At 39.9% G+C, this 19,908-nt stretch overlaps 1 protein-coding gene across 1 annotated transcript; it reads left to right on the forward strand.

Annotated features, from left to right (window-relative positions):
- The first annotated feature begins 2,164 nt into the window (after positions 1-2,164).
- Positions 2,165-12,719, forward strand: LOC106910992 (uncharacterized). Its single transcript, XM_088013805.1, has 8 exons — positions 2,165-2,752; positions 6,022-6,134; positions 6,465-6,568; positions 7,099-7,273; positions 7,346-7,454; positions 7,807-7,892; positions 10,933-11,003; positions 11,114-12,719. The coding sequence occupies exons 1-8, from the start codon at positions 2,300-2,302 to the stop codon at positions 12,313-12,315; spliced, it is 2,313 nt and encodes a 770-aa protein (XP_087869931.1). The 5' UTR covers positions 2,165-2,299; the 3' UTR covers positions 12,316-12,719.
- The last annotated feature ends 7,189 nt before the right edge of the window (positions 12,720-19,908 follow it).

Below are 19,908 nucleotides of genomic sequence, written 5' to 3' on the forward strand. Positions count from 1 at the left end.
CGCCCCCCTCAACAAAAGTTTTCTAAGGTTTCTTTCTCGAAAAACTAAGACCGGCCCCCGACCAGAAAAGGGAGCAGTTATGTGGCCCTCGCAGGAAAAAGTTTGGGGACGCCTGGTTTACAGCTTCAGATTTTTATATATATATATATATATATATCAGGAAACACCTATACCGTTGTTGCTGCAAATCTGCTGGGCTCAGGTTCCTTCTCGCGGACTTCGGCAAAGTATATTCCCCACAATTCATTGCTGCGTGTGTCATTTTAAACTAAAAGGCGGAAATATGTTTGTTTTTTTCTTTCTTGAAAATTCAAAGAAAATAGTATAAAACACACATCAGTACTAAAAAAGTTTGACATGAGCAGAAAAAAAATAGAACAGTCACATAAAAGTGAGGAAAGTAAAACAAATGTCACAAATGCAAGAGGAATTTCAAATCTTAAACTAAAACTCTTAAACTCTTTCTGTTTTGCTGGTTTGCTGCCGTGATTCCAACACACCTGTAGCTCCGCCCAGCAGCAGCAGGTCTCCTTCACAGGTGGAAACCCAGCGCAAGCGTCGTAGCGCTCATGTTGCGTTTAAAGGCGGCTCGGAAAAACAGGTTACAACATGTTAACAACGGATTAAACAGTTTTAACTGCTGATAAAAGTGACAGAGGACACAGATATGGGAAGTGTGGAAGCCTCTACTGTATCAAATTGACATAGGAATAACAGAGAGTTGGCCATTCTAAGGTAAAAACCCAGCGCATACAGTGTTCATGTTTTGTTTTTTTTTCATCCAGAGGCTTCCCGCGCCCCCCCTGCAATGACACGGCGCCCCCCCTAGGGGGCGCGCCCCACAGTTTGGGAACCTCTGAACTAAACTATTGGTATGAAGATCAGGCACTTTTGTTGTTGCAAGCACTTCCTTAAATCAAATGATTTCACTTAGAAAATGTTAAAAGTGGAGGTGAGTTTTAGAAAGCCGCATTTGTGAAGAAAAAAAAAACTTAGCCACTGGATTAAATGTTAAAATAATTTAACTATATATATATATATATATATATATATATATATATATATATATATATATATATATATATATATGACAATGTTCACAGAGGAAGAGGTCGTAAAAAAAAAACAACAAACGTAGAATTTGGATCTGTATTCAGCAAGTTATAAGAAAACACATTTGAGCAGCCAAATATCTCCAGCAATGACTTTGGAAAGCAAAGTCTTCTACATAATTGAACTCTTGTTCACCTTGAGTACACACTTCATAGAGGGGCGTAGGTTGCAGTGTGAATATCGGGACTAGGCCATAGATGGTCATTTGAAAATTACACATTTCTCTTAAATAAAATTAAAAAAAGTACAAATTAAAGGTTGTGTAAGAAAAGAAAAAGTCAGAGTGATTTGTCAAAATGTAAAATCACTGGAAAGGTTTTTCTTCTAACTGCCAGCAGCAGCAGAAATCTGCCCTACGTGTCAGCTGTCCCCCAGTCACAGTGTGGAGGTCAGGACCTGATGTGCATCCACAGCCTGCGGAGAGGAACACACCTCAGAGGGGATTTAACACGGACTGGAAAGAAAGAACATAGGTTGCATTTTTCATTTCTGTAGAAAGTTGAATCAACAGATGACCACATTTGCTTGTCACTTCTGTGGAGTTTATTTCAGAAGACAGCATAGTTTATGGATGACATGTAGCTGCTATTCTCATATCAAATGGGAAAATCTGTAAATTTGGCTACATATCAGTTTGAGGAGCTGTTTGTTTCTCATATGTTAAGTTTTTTATGTTCTTTGTAGCTCCACTGGCCACCGAAGGTATTTGTGTTTAGGGCTTTTTCCCAAACTTCAAGATGCGTTTTTTTTAATGACTTACTTTGAATACTTTACATTATTGTCAGACAGGATGTCACCATGACGACCCTATTAGTGGTTAATAATCAACATCTCTGTTCTGTGACTATTTTGAGACAATGCCTGATTTTATTTTTCATCCACTTCTGCTTTCAGGAAATAGCCTTTTGCATTCCTCCGCCTTCTAAATGATTATTTAGGTTATTTCTACTACAAATATTCATTTAAAGGGAACAAACGGATTGAAAATCAAATCCAATAGAATGCGAGAAGAAGAAGAAAATCAAATCTTCACAACAGTTAGGGGGGACAGCTATGTGTAGAGCAGAGCCAATCAGCCTGCAGCAGGTGTGATAATGAAGCTGGCAGGTGAGCTGTGACATCAGATCCACGGGTTTTCCTGCCGGGTTCCACTTTTCTCCGGTTTTGCTCTTCCTGTTGGCTGGTCATGTCGGCTTTTCTCTGGCTTCTCTGGAGGCTGTTTCATGTCACACTTGGAGGCCCGGTTCTGCATCCGACGTCGTCAGAGGAGATGATGCCTGCTATGAACAGCGTCCCCATCCCTTCCTCCTACCGCCTGCCAGTTTTCCTGCACGCATCGACGCCGCTGGTTCCACCGGAGCTGTTCCGACCAGTTCCGTACGGAGGGCCTCTGCCCGCCGGGCTGGCCGGGCTGCTCGTCCCCCCGCTGCGGCAACATAAGAGCATCCCGGATAAGGTGGCTCGCGCTGTGGAGGCTTGGTGCGGCACAGAGAAAGTTTCAGTCCGCGTGGACCGCTTCCTGCTGCCTGCCTGGAACGTGCCATCCCTGTTCCGGATAGGCTCGTGCACACCGAGCGAAGTGACATCCCGGTACTTGTACTTCCAGTACGGACTGCTGGAGTGTGGCGGAAAAGTTCAGGTTCGAACACTCATCTTACTGTGAACTGATTGTGAAAGAGGAAAAATACTAGAGAAAGTGATTAAACCAAACCCCACATGTCCTTATCTACACTCAAAGAAATTAATCTTTGACCTAACATAAGTTTATTTTTCCAACAGGTTATACATAATTGTATTTCACATGAAAGCAAACAAAGATATAGTAATCTCACATTATAACCATATGTTTATCTAAGCTCGAATTAACGAATTAACCCAACTATATCAAATCACTTGACAAGACAAATTAGTTGAACTAACTAGACTTTTAGTCTAACAAAGCAAACGCTCATTCAGTGAACTTATTTTGCATTTGTTCACTAAATATAAGCAAATTATGTAACTTTAACAACTAAAATTTGCTTTCCATCAACTGATGATTTTTAATTCAACAATTTTTCCACGTATATTAACTAAATTCAAGTTTGTCAACAGGTTCCACACACAATGACGAAATGAGTCTCATGTAATTTTGTTAATGTCTTTATTTAATACCAAAGACTTAAAACATAAGATAATTTTAACCATGTTAAAAAATACCAAAAATCTTTTTCTCAAAAACACAATATCAGTTTGGCACCTTTCCAATACGGGTTTAGATGAGGTGTCCAAGATCTGTCACCTATTTGGGGAAATAACAGATTCAAACCACAGGGTTTAGAATATGACTTAAGTAAAATAGGGGACCTTTATAGTGAAGGAGTCTTGATGTCCTTTGAACAACTGGTAAACAAATACAGTCTGACCCAAAAGCACCTGAAGTACTTAAAGAGTAGAAGCTTTGTTACTGCCTCACTGAAATCTACTGCTGAACCTCCACTCTCTACTATGGAGAATAAAGCCATTCACCAACAGAGTAGAGGCCTACTTTCCCAATTTTATATTTTTCTTTTAGCTTTGGAAGAAAATATTCTCATATTTACAAGCATGAAAAACTAATCTACAAACAGAAATCCCTGAGGATGGATGGAATAACTCATGTCTATCGACTCAAACGCAAAATATTAACACAAGGTTTAGATTACTACAATACAAATGGTTATTTAGAATGTATATCACTCCTGTAAAACTTTACCATTTCAATTCAAATATTCTTGATGTGTATGTTAAATGTAATATAGATGAGAGTACTCTTTTCCATTACATGTGGCAATGCATGGAGCTTCAAACTTAGAAGGTTATCATGTTCATGATTGAACAGGATGTTCCAGAGGACAGTAAACTTTCCTCTGCACATTTTTCCAGACGGATTTAAAGGACCTACAAAGAGAAAGAAGCTTGTGAGTTTTTGCTTCTTGCAGGCTAAACATTTGATTGCTCTGAAGTGAAGGAATACAGAAAGACCAAAGACAAATGAATAGATCAAACTAGTGAACAACATGGCAATGGAAAACTGACTTGTATAACAAAAGGAAAGCTTGACGACTTTAAAGATATTTGGTTTTCCTTCCTACATCTAGTCAAACACTGTGACATGTAAGCTTAATTTTTCTCTTTTTTTGTGCAGATAGTGAGCCCTGGGGTTGTTTTTTGGGGGATGGGGGAGGAATTGCACTTAATTTTTGTCTATTTTTTTTTTCATGTTTTTTTTTTTGTAAGAAAATTCTAATACAAATATTTCGGGGGGGAAAAAACTGTAAGGACATGCTCAAAAGTCATGGAAACAGAAAGCTCATACTACTTAAATATTTGTTGGTTCTCCCCCCTGGCACCAGGATTCTGTATTCAGTTACCTGGTCCTCAAAGCTGATGAACAGAAAATCCTGCAGCAACTTAAATATTAAGTTCGCCTTGAGCAGACTTGAGCCCATCACTACACCTACACTGGTGCAGCATTCTACCAAAATTAGCCTTCATAAAGGGGTTATATTAATTCTGGTACAGGCAACCCTCTTTAAAGTAACTTCCAAACAGACCATTTTAAGTGAAAGGTGAGATTAAGAAAAAGGAAAAAAGATTTTGGCTCAACACAGATCGTGAGTCGCTCTACCTCGATCCTGCAGACAGATTCATCCCTGCTGAGAGGAGACCAGCTGTGTCATCTGCAAATTTAACAAGATTGCTACTTTGGTGCACTGAGTCATGTGTGTACAGAGTGAAGAGGAGAGGGCTCAGCACACAAAGTACTTCATATAGCGAAGTAAATGGCATTACTTCATTGTTAAGTTGAAGCAAAAAGCAGCCAGCCAAAACATTAAGTAAGAAGGTGACTGAAATGCTGACTGGAACATCTGATTGTAGAGAAAATTCTCTCCATGGGCTTTGGGTTTGGCATGTTTGCTCATTAAATCAGCCACTGGTTCATTTGGCAGGTTCCAGGTCCTGCTTGAAAATAACATTTGTCAGCAGAGTGAAGCATAAACTGCACAGCGCTGAATTTGGAGTTGGTGAAATGACAGCCTGCGGGTCACATCGTTCTCCTAATATAGTGGACCTAAAGTAACCTCTCCACTCTGCTGCAGAGTCTGGGGCTTGTTAGCCGTTTCTTAGACACTATTGATGCTGTCTCTGGATTAAGAGTGGCTTTAAAAAACGAATGCAACAATTTTAGTTCATGTACTGGAAATGTTTCTAAGTAATTGAAACACCGACTGCAGCTGCAGTAGGCATCTTGTAAAACTTCATCAAACTCTTGAATAGGTTGTGTTTCACAAAGAAACTACATGTTCATTTTATGAACATGTTTGGATGGCTCTGAACAGACGGCTTCCTAAGCATTAACTTTTTCCATCTTCTGCTCACTGTTGTGGCCATCTTTGATTTTCTGCTAAAAAATTGATGACATTTCTTTCCATAATTACATAGACCAACTTACATGAAATCCTTTTCAGTTGGCCTAATAAATAGTTTTCAATTTAAAGCACAAAATTAACATGTCTGCATAATGAATGTGTCAGTTTCATGCTTTGAATTGATTTCTTAAAGATTACGTATTGATTACTTCAGTAATACCCAAGACACTAAAATGCAGTTAAATGAGCTACATGTTAGTTTTCAGTTCTATGGTTGCATTGATATGAATTATAATCCATTTCTAAACTGATTAATTTTTATTTAGTTTAGCATATTGTTCCAGTTTTCAACTCAAAGTAATATTGGAATATTACACACTTAAAAATTCTTCAAAACCAAAGACCCCACATGTCACAAACCTCTATTCTTCTGTGGCATTTTCTCCAGCTTGTTTTGTTGACTGGATACAAAATGTGTTGTGTAAAAATCTTAAGGTCTTTTTTTATTTCTTTCCAGGTTTCTGGTGGTCATCTGGTGTATTCTTACCTGTTGAACTACACTCCTCCCTCACAAGGCTATGTCATTAGAGTTTTTCCAATTAATCTTCCTATCCACTGCTATTATAACAGGTAATTATTGATAACTACAATTTTTGTTAAACTCTTAAAAAGCTACATTAAGGAAACAGAAGTGGAAAAACACTTTTCCAAACCACAAAGTAGTTCATGATTGATGATCAGTTCAATGAAGAACAAGTATCTTAATCCAGCTCAGTTTTATTTGTACAAAGAACCAAAACACTGTAGCAATCAGAAATATCCAGTTATAAGCAAGGACATGGCTCAAATCATGTTATGATGTGTTAAAGAGACTGTTGCATAATGAGCTGCTTTTAAACAACCTTCTTACTTATTTCCCATTTGTCATTCTGACATCATATGAATCTTCTTGTGCTTCAGGTTTCATTACTCTTACAAAGTTGGTTATAGACCACAAGTCCAACACACAACTTTTCTGAGGAGTATCAAGAGTAAACTAACTTTCAGCCTTACTGTCTGTAATGGTGGGTATCTTTTATCTTCAGAATTTTGCTTTCAGATTTTTTTTATTTCTGAGATTATTTTGAAAGGAATTTAAAGTAAGTTGCAGATTTCGTTAACTACTAAAATGCACATTTAAAGTCTGTCTCCAAAAGGTGTATCTCACTGGCCAAAAAGTGAAGCACTTATAGGAGAAAATATTTGCTTGGGAAGAGAATTCTTTACTCTTTACTCCCTGTGGGATCATGGGAACGGGCTAAAACTCTTCCTACTGGTTCCAGTATTGGGCCTCTGGTCCAGTCTAGCTCTGTTCTGGAGATGCCAGCTCTTTGTAAATATCATTTTGTTCCCTTTTGCTGGTTGGCATGTGTACAATTACATCTAAATTGAATAACTTCTTCTGTGTGCTTTCTTTTGGTGAATAGATGTCTAAGCTTTCAGATTCACATGTCTGTGCAAAAATCCTAATTTAATATGTTTACTTAAGCTGAAATATGTCTGTCAAATGATCTGAGATGCGTGTAAATTGAAAATTGTCTTCTGTTTGTATTAGCCCAGTGGGAGCCCCTTTCTCCAGGTCATACGTTCTATTTAGGAGAGCAAGTTTATTTTTTGGCTCAGGCGGGAACTCTGTTGGCTGGAGAGAGGCTTTATGTGGATTCCTGTCGAGCCACAAGTTCTGAAGATCCAAGCAGCTTGCCTAAAGTGGATATCATCACCAACTACGGGTATGCACCAGCCAACATGCACATACTGTGGCATTTGCTTGGCTATTTCCTGATTTTAGTTTATCGTTGCAGTTGCATGACAGACAGCAGGAGGGAGGGCAGCAGTTCTCAGTTCCTGTCAGGAGGTGGCAGTGTGGTGAAGTTCTCAGTGGATGCCTTTCTGTTTAGAGGAGTCTCACAAGTAAGGTTCACAGTTTGTTTAATGTATTGACTTCTCCAGGTCAATTCTCTGAGGAAATGAAAGGAGCAGGAGAAAATGTCACTAAGTACACAGAGGTGTGGAATTAAAAATAGACTTTTTCCTGATGAAACACCTTCTGAAATCAATGGTTGGAAACTTTAAAACTTGGATTTCTAAAGAGCATGCTTTTACACTTGTAAAGCTTTGAATGAGTACCATAGACTTCAGTTCTCGTCTGGAACATGTAGATGTTTGCATAGAATCTAGCAGCGTCATCGGCAGCCATCTTGGAGAATCCCATGCTTTCTGTCCTCCTGAGAAGGTTCATGGTTTCCACCCACATTGTCTGCAGGTGCAGCACCTCCACTGTACACTGTCAGTCGGTCTGAGCACTTCAAGCATCACAAAGTCCTGTAACTTCAACAAGGCTACTGGCAGGTTAGTGACTTTGAAGAAAATTACAATTAATCTAATTTTTATATATATATATATATATATATATATATATATATATATATATACTGACGGTGACAATTTTGCTAATAGTTAAAAATTGCTTTAGTATGTCTATTGATCTAATGTATGGCATGGGACCACAGTACTGTACTGAACATCAGACGTTCAATACCAGTGTTGTGTTCAAGACCATCTAACCCGAGACCAAGACAAGACCAAGACCGAGGAAAGTCGAGACCGAGTCAAGACCAAGACCAGCGGCCCGCGCTACATGACACAATAAAATGTAAAATATGATCGAAATTGCTTCTCAGAATAATCTGAAAGATCCATATTACCATAAAACACCTAGATATTAAATACTTAATACATTTTACCAATATTAAATATTCCATTTCTGTGTTACAATGTGTGATGATCTCGTGCCATCCCTAAAAACATAACACCCTGGGAATTTGCCCATATTGCTCATATAAGAATCCACCACTGTTGCACCATTAAACATAGCAATTGAGGCAATGCCCTGACGGTAAATAACACTCAACTATGAACACTGACCAAGGAGCAACAAGCAAGAAGTAACCAAACAGAAGGCGCTCATCGTGACTGTTTTCACTCTCTCTCCCAGTACATGAAGCCAGGTAGTCTGACACCATGGCAGATATTACAGCTGCCACTTTGAACAAAAACAATCAAAGAGCAATGTGCATGCTCTGCGTGCTCTTTCGTTCTTGTGTTTTAGTTATTTGTTAATTTAAATATCAACGTACATAATTAAATAATGATGCAGTGTATACAGAGCATTACTAGAACAAAGAACGGGTGTTCTGTCAGGTCAGATCGTCATACGCTTAGCACGAACTCACGGTGTTCTGTCAGGTCAGCATACGTTATCAGATAGTCGTACGCTTAGCTCAGACATGCATACACTGTCATTACCATATGATTTTATTTAATCAGCAACATAGAATCATGACGTAGATCTGTTATTAACAGTTGTATGGCATCCAGCTGCAGTCAGACCTGCTTTAAATACACTTTGAAACCACAACAACGCATGTATATCTATCTAGTTATCACATTATGTCATATTATAAACAATTTAATGACTTATTTTCGTCATAACTTGTTGCATATGCTGAACTGACAACTCCACTGACGGTCGGACTTCTTAAGGCGCATGCGCTGGCATGGTACTCACTGCATGTATGCTAGGAACATAGAATCATGACGTAGATCTGTTATTAACACTTGTATGGCATCCTGACTTAGCGGTTAAGTGAGTTTTACACGGGCGTGTGTTGTAGCTGACTCCAGCTGCAGCCAGACCTGCTTTAAATACACTTTGCAACCATGACAACACATGTATATCTATATAGTTATCATTGAAAACAATTTAATGACTTATTTTCGTCATACCTTGCTGCATATGGTGAACTGACAACTCCTCTGACGGTCGGACTTCTTAATGCGCATGCGCAGGCATGGTACTTACTGCACGTATGCTAGTCTGACAGCGTATAGTAATCTGAAAGAACAACGGCTCTCAGTGAGTGACACTCCAGTCCTATCTAATAAATAAAGAGCCGTGGAGAAGAATCGACTGTTTCTGAATGTCACATCACTATATTGCAGACTTTTGGACATAGCTTTGTCCCATATATGCGACAAGTCAGTCAACATCTCCGCACAATAATTCAGGCAGTGAGTGACTTTTTTTCATCACAAATTCTTATGTGTCTCTGTACAGCTAGCTTTGCTAACATCACGTTAACGGAGCTTACCTTCTTTGAGCTACTTTTCTAAGTGATGAAAATAGTTAGACGTTGTCCCCATCGTCTCTGAAAGCGAAGCGCTGCTGAGTTAGCTGTGGCCATCGGATTTCTTACTATTTATGCAGCGCTATTATATTACTGACGATTAGACAAACATTTTCTGCCGCTGAGAGAAAACCACTGCGCATGTCCTGGAGCGCGAGTGTAAGGTGGGGAGGGGAGAGGGAGGGGGAGAAACACGTAGTTGCTTGGATTTTAATTGGTGCGTTTTGCATCCACTGAAAACAAAGATGTTAACAAACTGGACAGTATGCTGTACGTTTAGTGATATTTTCACAGTTGCGGTCTCGACTGGTCTTGAAATAAAATGCCGAGTCCTCAGAGCCCGAGACAAGACCGAGACCAAATGCGGTCGAGTCCGAGACGAGACCGAGACCATCAGAAAATGGTCTTAAGACCGGACTCGAGACCAAGACCGATCTCGAGTACCACAACACTGTTCAATACTTATTCATTGGTGGTTTGATTTTCTTGGACTTGAGCCTTCTCTTGAACACTGAAGCTAGACAGAAAAAAAATATTGAACCCAATTATTTATAATATGTTGAAGTTGTGCCTTTCACTATCAATTCAATCTGGAGAGACTCGCACAGAAAAAGCTGCAGTTAGAAAGTTTTGATGATGCTAGTTAGTGTAAAGCGTCTACCGATTTGAATATAAGCCTAGGCTTTCATAATGTTTGGAAATTGGTAAGACGATGGTGGCTACAGTGGTAGCTTGGCCTGCAATCGGCAGGTTGCTGGTTCGAGCCCTGCTCCACCCTCTGTTGTGTATGCTGGGCCACTTCACCCAACTTGCCTGCTTGTCAGAGGGCACCGGTGCACGACAACCTCGCTTCCCAAGCACTGACTGTATGAGTGTGTGTGAAGGGTGTTGGGATAAATCACTATACATGTACAAACCATTCACCATTGGAGTAAACTGTCTTGGAGTCATGTTACTGTTTTAATTTTGTAAGTTGTATTGAAAGATTCATGTGAACCTCTGACTGTAGTGTTTCCAAGCAGAACATTTTTATTGTGACATGACCTGTTAAATCATCTGTCTGCTGCAACAACGTGGCAGCAGACATGTTGTCTGTTCATTGTTTCCACAATGAAATTCAGAAAAAGTATTTTGTCACCATATTTCACTGACTAAAATATACTTAACATACTAATGAACAGAATTTTCTGTTTGATATGTAGGTGGGAAGAAATGTTGACTTCCCCCACAGTGTGTTCCTGCTGTGATTCTGTGTGCACTGACACAGACATGTGTAAGTTTGCAAATTATGATTTATGATATTGCATCATTCCTCTACCATTTATTGAATGAGACCCATGACCCTATATCTTTGACTTTATTTGGTTGTCTTCTTTCCCACAGCTGTGAAGAACCACGTCAGAAGTTCAGGCTGGCTTGTTGATCAAAGGTTGGAGAAGCCTACTGCAAGACAGAGATCTTTTGAAGCTGAGGAAAGAGAATATTTGGATCAAAAAGTGACCAATAAAGACAAGGTGGAGGATAGTCGGGCTTTTCCACAGGACAGAAGTGGTTTTAAAGATGAAGAGTCTGTTGCTGGCAGAATAGAATGGAGACAGGTGGTGATCCTGGGACAGGAAAAGGCAGAAGAGCAGACTGAGAAAAAAGCCAGGAACCTGAAAAATGAAGACGGTGAGCTGAAAATGCTTCCAACACACATGTCAGATGAAGCTAGATCACACAATGAAACTGCTCAGGCTGGGGAGGAGGGGTTAGATTTTAGAAATTCTGTGTCTAGGTTAGCCATTGTCAATAAAAGCTCAGATGCTTCAGGTACACAAGAAAATGGTAGTTATGGCACAGAGTATAATCAAAGCACTCAAAGTTCTTCTGGTAATGTTTCTTCTTCTGAAGATGCCATCACTACTCGTTGTCCACATGGTCACAGTGTTAGTTGTACGAATGCTTATAGTGCCTCCCACAAGGAAAAACATAATTATGAGGGACATGGCGCAATATCTAGTGCTGTTGGTATTGAGGAGTTTAGCTCTGTTAATGTCAGAAATAGTTCTGTTAGATTGTCACCTCAGGTTATACCTGAGGTGGATTTAGACTTGTGGTCAAAATGGGTCAAATGTGTTGATAAATCGGCTCTGACCACAACTCGCCACACGCCAGTCCGAGCAACAGAATCCGTAAGCGGTAATGGATTGGATGGAGATGCTGATCTACTGGTCAAAGGGTTACCGACAGGACACACTCATCTACGTTTGCTCAGGAACCTGATTTGTAATGATGGGAAGTTGGACGTTACTTCTGGCTCTACAGACCAAACTCTTCCTCAGACTCTACTACCGGCTGAAGGAAAGCTAAAAGATTCTGGCACCAGAACAACACTTCCTAGTTTTGGTTCTCTTTCCATTAAATCAGAGCAAACTCATGATCTTGACCCCAAGCATTCTGCCATGGTAACAGTGACCACTTCCTTTCAGGACTCTAACAGCAGTCCTTTGATTGACAAAGGCTGGGCGGAGGTGGTGCCAGAATGGGTTGTGCAACATTTGGCTTTTCTTGTGCAAAAAACAACTCAGGTTGTAAAGAATTAGTCACAGACTTGTTCACCAGTCCTATCATTGCCACAGAGTTTTTAGGTATCATGTTGACAAATAAAACTTCTACACGAAAGGAAAAGTTAGGTTGTCATTTTAGGATAAATATTTAACTGTGTAGAAGCCTTGGTTTGAGAGAACCTTGTTACCAGTCAGTCTTATCTAGACTTTGGAATATTGCATTAAAGCAGTCTGATGAGTCCATAAATGTTTCTTCTTTCTGGAGCCCATATCTCAGTTAGTGAAATTCCTTAACTGAAATGCGAGACTATAAGGTAAAACTTGTAGCCTTTCATAAAAAACTTTCTTGGAACTGGACTCAACAGAGTAACTGGAGAAATAAGCCATTTACTAGCTGTATGACTGGACAAAATGTTGATTAAATTTCAAGCTGATCGGTCCCTACCAGAGTTTGACTGATTTATTTGTGTTTAAATGCTTTGTATTCATAAAGAAAGTTGACTCTGTCATGGTTCTGTTTGAAGAACTGTAATGCCAAACAGTTCTTCATCCAGACTGCATAATTCTGGCTTAAGCACTCTATAAGCCTCAGTGAGAGAGTTTTGGATATGCAAGGTATAAATATAGTTGGACATGAGCGTTTGAGGCTAAATCCCAAATGCAGTTTTATGACGACTAGTTTGTTAAAAAGAACCAAGACAGAAATCACAAGAGGTATGGTGGTTTCTTCTTAAGGGATTTTTTGTGCACTCTGAGTGACTAAGAGGGCAAAAAAAAAAAAAAATTAAGTAGTAAATTAAAGTAGTACGACTGTATTGGGCTGCAATATCTGTTGACCGGTGCCAGAAGTTGGTCAACTCCATGGATCACAGATGTGAAGTAGTTATCAGAAACCATGGTTATGCAACTAAATATTTTATGATTCTCAGGAAAGTTGAATCTTACAGCATTTCTAAGTTTATACAGTATCTTTTTGAGTTTGTAAAGATGTCAACACTGCAATTTTTTTGAACATTGCATTTGACTTCCTATAAAATAATATATAAGTACTTTTTTCAAGAAGAAAAATACTTTTTAGACCCAAAAAGAACAATCTTACTCTCATCAGTCCACAAAATATTACTCCATTTCCTTTTAGCCCAGTCAAATATGTTTTTCAAGTTGTAACCTCTTCAGCGCAGCAATTTTTTCCACAATGGGTTTCTTGCTGGTAGCTTGGCTTCACATGGATCTCTGATTATTAGTTTTCCTTTTTCTTCCTTGCCTTTCTGGTTTTGGCTGCCATTTTAAAGTGTTATTTTAGATGAACAGCATGTCATTTTCTGCACTTCTCTATAGGTTTTCCCCTCTTTTATTAGGGGGAATAATGGTTTGATCAAACAATGCTCTTCTTCTGAACAGTGTCTTCAGTGACCCTTTTACTCAGTTTTTCAAAGACAAATGCACATCCAGCATATGCAACGTCCGTTACCTTGATCCTTTAAGGGTCACCTGCTCAACACATTTTTTTCACATAATCAATGACCTCACTAACTGATCTTGGCACAATTTTTTTAACACACCCCTTTCAGTAAATGATTCAGTTTCAAAGAATCGGCACCATGCACATCATGCCTGTTGGTTTTCTATACCTCTGCTAAACCGCCTGAAAACATGTTTGTAATGTAGAAGAAATTCAAACAAAACCAGTGATTTATCTGGCTAGTGATGTGGGACTATTATTTTGAACACAACTGTAATGTATATAATCAGTGATTCTTGAGAAGAGGGACAAAATGGGTTTAAATTCCCCCCAAATTTTAATTATTCCTCAAGCTTATGTATTCAACTATGACAAATAATGTTTTGGAAATGTAAAGATGCTAAGGTGCAGGCTCCCAGTTGCAACATTTTTTTGAAAATTACATTTTTAATGGACCTGACCAAGAACTTTGTCATCACCATCTGACAAAAATAAATATAAAATAATTTTTATTGACCTTATTAGTGATATTTCTACTCGGTTTTAAAGACAAATGCTTCTCCAGAAACCAAAAGAAATATTTTAAACAAAAAACAACATAAAGTCCATCTGATGGAGTTGACGGTGCATGACGGGGTTGACTCAGAACTGAAGGTGGTGACAAACTAGAGAGTAAAAGGAAAAACTTGATACATGTGAAGTAATGCAACTTATGTAAAATACATAAAAATGAATTAACTGCACATTTAAGTGAGATTTGTCAACACTACCACTGAAAAAGTCACACTCGGTTAAAAACTCTGGAGTTGACAAAATGGCAAAAATTTGGGACAAATTTCAATGGAGTTGAAAATATATAAAAATTATTTTTTAATTCAATGTATTGATACTTTTATAATTTATTTGAATACTTATACTTAATTGTCATAATATACTATCTTAGTAATCCTTTATTTGTTTTTTTTATTTATTTTTATTTATTTATTACATGAACAAAGCATACAGTAGCACTTCTGTAAATAAGAATGCCAATTTTTCACCTGCAGTTCCTAGGCGATACATGTTTTCTGGAACAAAGAACAGATACAGAACACCTCCAATAGTAAAACATAGTGAAAGAGAATTAGTAGTGAAAAAAACCACATACACATGTATACATGCATACATACACGTACACACACATATACGCCTCCGGAGGAAAAATAAAAACTGGGAAAAGAAAAGAATTTTTTTTTAAATTAATTAAATTAGAAAAAAATTAATAAATAAAATAAGTAAATGCATAAATAAAAAGGGGGGATTGATGCGCAGGGGGGTTTACATTTCTACATTGAAGCAACAAACTCAATAAATGGTTCCCATTTAAAGTGGAATTTGTTCAAGTTTCCAGTTTTTGAATATCTAATTTTCTCCACCTTCAAAAAGGACATGACCTCATTTATCCACATTGTGCTGGAGGGGCTATGGTTGATTTCCAGTTAAGGAGAAGGTGACGCCTCACGATCACAGAGGTAAAAGCTATCACTTCCAACTCTCTTACGGAGTATTGACTGTAATGCTCCGGGAGACCAAAGATACCAGTATGAGCTGAAGTATCAATAGTTCTTGAAAGTACAACAGACATGGTGTGAAAGTAAACTTGCCAGAAATTTGTAAGAGCTGAGCAGGTAAAAAACATATGTGCAGGATTGCAGGGTGAACTTCCACATCGATCGCAAACATCCTCCATATTTCGGGAGACCTTTGCCAGCCTGGTTTTTGAATAGTGGCATCTGAATACCACTTTGAACTGTATCAAACTCAGGCGGGCGCATATAGAAGTTTTGTGAATGGCTGTCAGGGCTGCTTCCCACCAATACTCATCAAAAACCAGCCCCAGTTCACGCTCCCAGGCTCTCTTAGTGTTCGTAGTTAGACATCATATGACTGAATCGAGTTATATATCTTTGAATTCAAAGACCTTTGCAAGGGGTTAAGTTGTATAAGTTCACCCCACGACTGCTCAGGTGGCAAGTGAGGGAAGTTGGGAAATAAGGATTTTGCACATGCCCTTATCTGGAAGTATCTAAACAGATGGGAGGGTGGGAGATCGAATTCAGAAGCCAAATCCGTGAAAGAACAAAAAGATCCTTCCCTATAAAAATCCTTGTAACATTTTAGTCCCTTATTCTGCCAGAAGGAGAAGGTTGGGTCAGTAATAGCAGGTGTAAACACTGGGTTTTTTAGAAGTGGGGTTAGGACTATGGGGCTTGTAAATGTAAACTGTTTCCTAAACTGAAACCATATTCACAAAGTATCTACAACTGTGGGGTTGTCAGTTTGGCCAGAGGGATTCACAGAGGTTGGACCTGTCAGTAAAGCCAAAAGTGAGGCTGAGGGACATGAATGTGCTTCTAGCTGACACCAAGGTAAATCAACTGAATTAGACCAGAAAACAATTTTAGTTAATACTGAAAGTTGGGTAAGCAGAGGCCACCATAGAACTTACAGTTCTGAAGTATTTTTTGTCTTACTCTAGGAGTTTTACCATTCCATAAAAAATTAGATATAGCTGAATCTAATGATTTAAAAAACGTCTTGGTAAAACCACAGGTAAACATATGAAGAGAAATAGAAATTTTGGCAAGATGTTCATCTTAACAGTACTTATTCTCCCAATCAAAGAGAGTGGGAGGGACCCCCATTTTTGAAAGTCTTTTTTAATGTCCACAAACAGTGGAAGAAAGTTTTTAGAGTACAAAGACTTAAACGATCTAGTTATGTTGACCCCAAGATACCGAAAACCCAAAGGACACAGCTTAAAAGGAAAGTCAGATTGGGAGAGCTGCAGAGCCAATTGGTTAACCGGATAACATTCGCTCTTGGCGACATTAACTTTATACCCTGAGAACTGGCCAAATCTGTGAAAGAACTTAACAATAGCGGGGCAGGTTCTTAATGGATCAGTGACATATAAAAGCAAATCATTTGCGTATAATGATAACTTTAGTTCTGCATGACCCCTGATGATTCCATTGACACTGGGAGATGTTCTCAGAAAAATACTCAAAGGTTCTATAGCAAGTGCAAACAAGAGGGGCGACAGGGGGCAGCCCTGTCTGCAACCTCTGTTTAAAAAATAAATACCCGGATTGAATGTTATTGGTAGTAATACTGGCACAGGGCAGCGTATAGAGAAGGGGTATCCATGTTATAAAATTCTTCCCAATTCCAAATTTAGTTAAAACAGCGAACAGGTAACTCCATTCAACCCGATCAAACGCCTTTTCAGCATCGATTGATATAACAATCTCGGGTGCAACTGTAGACTCCCTCGAATAAACAACATTTAACAAGGTGCGAACACATTGCTATACTTACACCCAAACCAGAATTTAGCTTTAAGGTGATGGAGACAGTTTTATTTTGTCTGGAGTGTTTTCACGAAGGCAGTCGCTTCCACAAGTGAAGGAAACTCTCTTGTGACACCTCCTCTGGTGATGCGGAGACGAGCTGGATGCAGAAGCCCAAACCGTATGTATGTCCGGAACTTCTCTGAGCTGGCGTCTGACGTCATTGAAGGCTGCACGGGCTTTTGCGGTCTGAGGAGTAAAATCAGGGAAGATGGAAACTGTAGAATCGCTCACTTTTACCCGCTGTTGGGCTCTGGCGAGTCGTAGGATATCGGTGCAGTCTGAGTAATAATGTAAACGAGCTATTATGGGACAGGGCCGCTCGCCGGGCTTCAGTTTGGCTTGTAGAGATCGGTGCGCTCGGTCCACAACCGGGTCCTTCTCCACGCCGAAGGCGTCTTTAAGCAGGGTGGAAATCATGTCTGCGCTGACTGGGCCGCACTCCTCCGGCAATCCTATGATTCTAATGTTATTACGCCTAGATCTTGACTCCAAGTCTTCGCATTTCCTATCGAGAGCGAGGACCTGCGCCGAAAGCCTGACCAAATCGCTCTTGAGTGAAACCACATCATCAGTGCATGAAGACAGTGGTCCATCCATGTCTGCAACAGTCACCTTTAATGCATCCACTTCCGACCTGATAGCTGTAATGCTAGCACTTAGCTCGGTCTCACGCCGTGCAGCTCCGACTTAATCTGAATCAGATTGTTTGTAAACGCCGTTTCCAATTGAGTCTTGAAAATGCCCGCCATCTCTTCAGGAAGTGCAGTGAGAAGTTCAGCCTTAAAGTCCGGGGAATATACGTTCCGGGCCATGGAAGAATCTTCCGAAGGCGGCCGCCCACTAGCCGGGCCCCGCGGTGGCTCGGTCTCAGCAGGCCGAGGCGGGGATGCAGGCGGTGGACCAGGCCTCACCACCGTAGTTGTTGAATTATTCGTATTTTTGGGCTTTGGAGGCATCTTGAGCTGTAGTAGAGTCGTTGTTAATATTTAGAGGACAGGTAAAGTACACGAAAATGCCCAAATGCACCTTATTAGGGCTGTTGTAAACGAATATTTTAGTAATCGAGTAATCTATCGATTATTCTTACGATTAATCGAGTAATCGGATAAAAAAAATTATAAAATGAAATATTGGTAAATCTGGCATAATACCGGTGTTACTATCAGATATCAATCAGTCCAATTTTTCATATTTGAGCATCCCTAACAGTTGCTTTCTTGTAGTTTAGAAAACTAACCTATAACAATAATAGCTCACTTTCTAAGTTAACCAGAAGAAAAGTTATAGAAAAATCTGAAATTATATTGAATTTAATAAAGAGGCAGGCTCACAAATTTGCTTATAAAAATGTCTACAATCCAGCTTTTAGTTTATGTATTCATCTTCAGTGAGTTTAATAGATTAATTAAACTCACCTTGCCACCTAACCTGTCACGCTTTGGGTTTGAAAATACGGGAAATGCCGCCTGGAGTGGGAGGAGAGGGCGAATGAACGAACGTAAGATGGGGTGGAGGGAAGGAAATAGACCAGCGGACTGACGAACCGTTAGACCGGGGGACGAACACGGGGGGAAGCAATACGGGATATTTACGACACCTTCACTGGTCACACTCAGAAACTCATCTACCAGCCATGTACGATGCGCTCCGCCACCCGTTTCTTCAGACCGGGATATGAAATTTATTGTGCGGTTCGTCGGTAAAGCTACATTTACACGGTAAGCATCAGCTACTCAGCCGCCCGCCCTGTTCAGTCTATCCGCTCACCTCAGCGCTCTTCCCGCCGTTCGCTTTCAACCAGCAGCCCCGGAGGAGAAATGCTGCCGTACTCCAGGCATTCCCCCAGTCATTTTAAGGATGCTTATTGGTTCCCCAAAAACGATAAAAAGTCAGGCATTATCATCAATCAATAAAATCCCCACGGGCCAATCTTGAAGATTGGACTTTATGCCGCTGAGACTTAGCTTTTGTCAACAACTCAGAGGCGGAAGTGAGAGCTCCGCGCAACGCAAATGAAGTCCCGGCCGGAACACGGTGCGCTAACTAATAAAACATAAATTAACGAAGCTTCGAGGCAGGTAAATTTTCCTCGAGGAATTTTAGTAATCGAGGTACTCGAATCATTCGAGGAATCGTTTCAGCCCTACACCTTATAAAAAAATAATTTGCGGGAGCTCCCTCCAACAAGTCCTACTCCATTGGTCCCAAAACCGGAAGTTCCTCCTTTATTTGTTTTAAACTATTATAATGTAATGAGTTCTGCTCCAGGTCAAGGGTTTCTCAACGACTTCAGTTTTTAGAAACGAAGATTCAAAGGCTGGAGGTGAACTTTGAGATCAATGCTACCTGTGGAAATGAAACAACTCTTCCTCAAACCAGCGGAGAGGTCGTACACCCCGCACCAAGCAGCTCACCCTGGAACGTTCAGGGCACCAAGCCGAAACAAAAGTCTCACTGCAGATCCCATGAGACGACTAACAGGGAGAAACCCTCACCTGGACGAAACAGCGTGGCCGGCTCTGAGCCGAAACCCACCTTCAACTTCAACACCTCCTCCGCCAAAGAATAGCAAACAAGCAGCTGGAACCAAAACGGCTCCACCGACCCCGCTCCCAAGGACAACGTGATCAGCCCAAGCCTCAAAACATTCAGACTCCCACTGAAAAACAGATTTTCTGCACTCCAGCCTGAGCCTCTGAGTGAAAACCCACCTTCAAACATCAACAATGAGGCTAAACCAACACATCCACCCCACAAAGCTCCGAAGGACAA

Source organism: Poecilia mexicana, unplaced genomic scaffold (assembly GCF_051168715.1).
Source record: "Poecilia mexicana isolate PSO_F unplaced genomic scaffold, ASM5116871v1 scaffold_16, whole genome shotgun sequence".
In the NCBI taxonomy this organism is placed as follows: domain Eukaryota; kingdom Metazoa; phylum Chordata; class Actinopteri; order Cyprinodontiformes; family Poeciliidae; genus Poecilia; species Poecilia mexicana.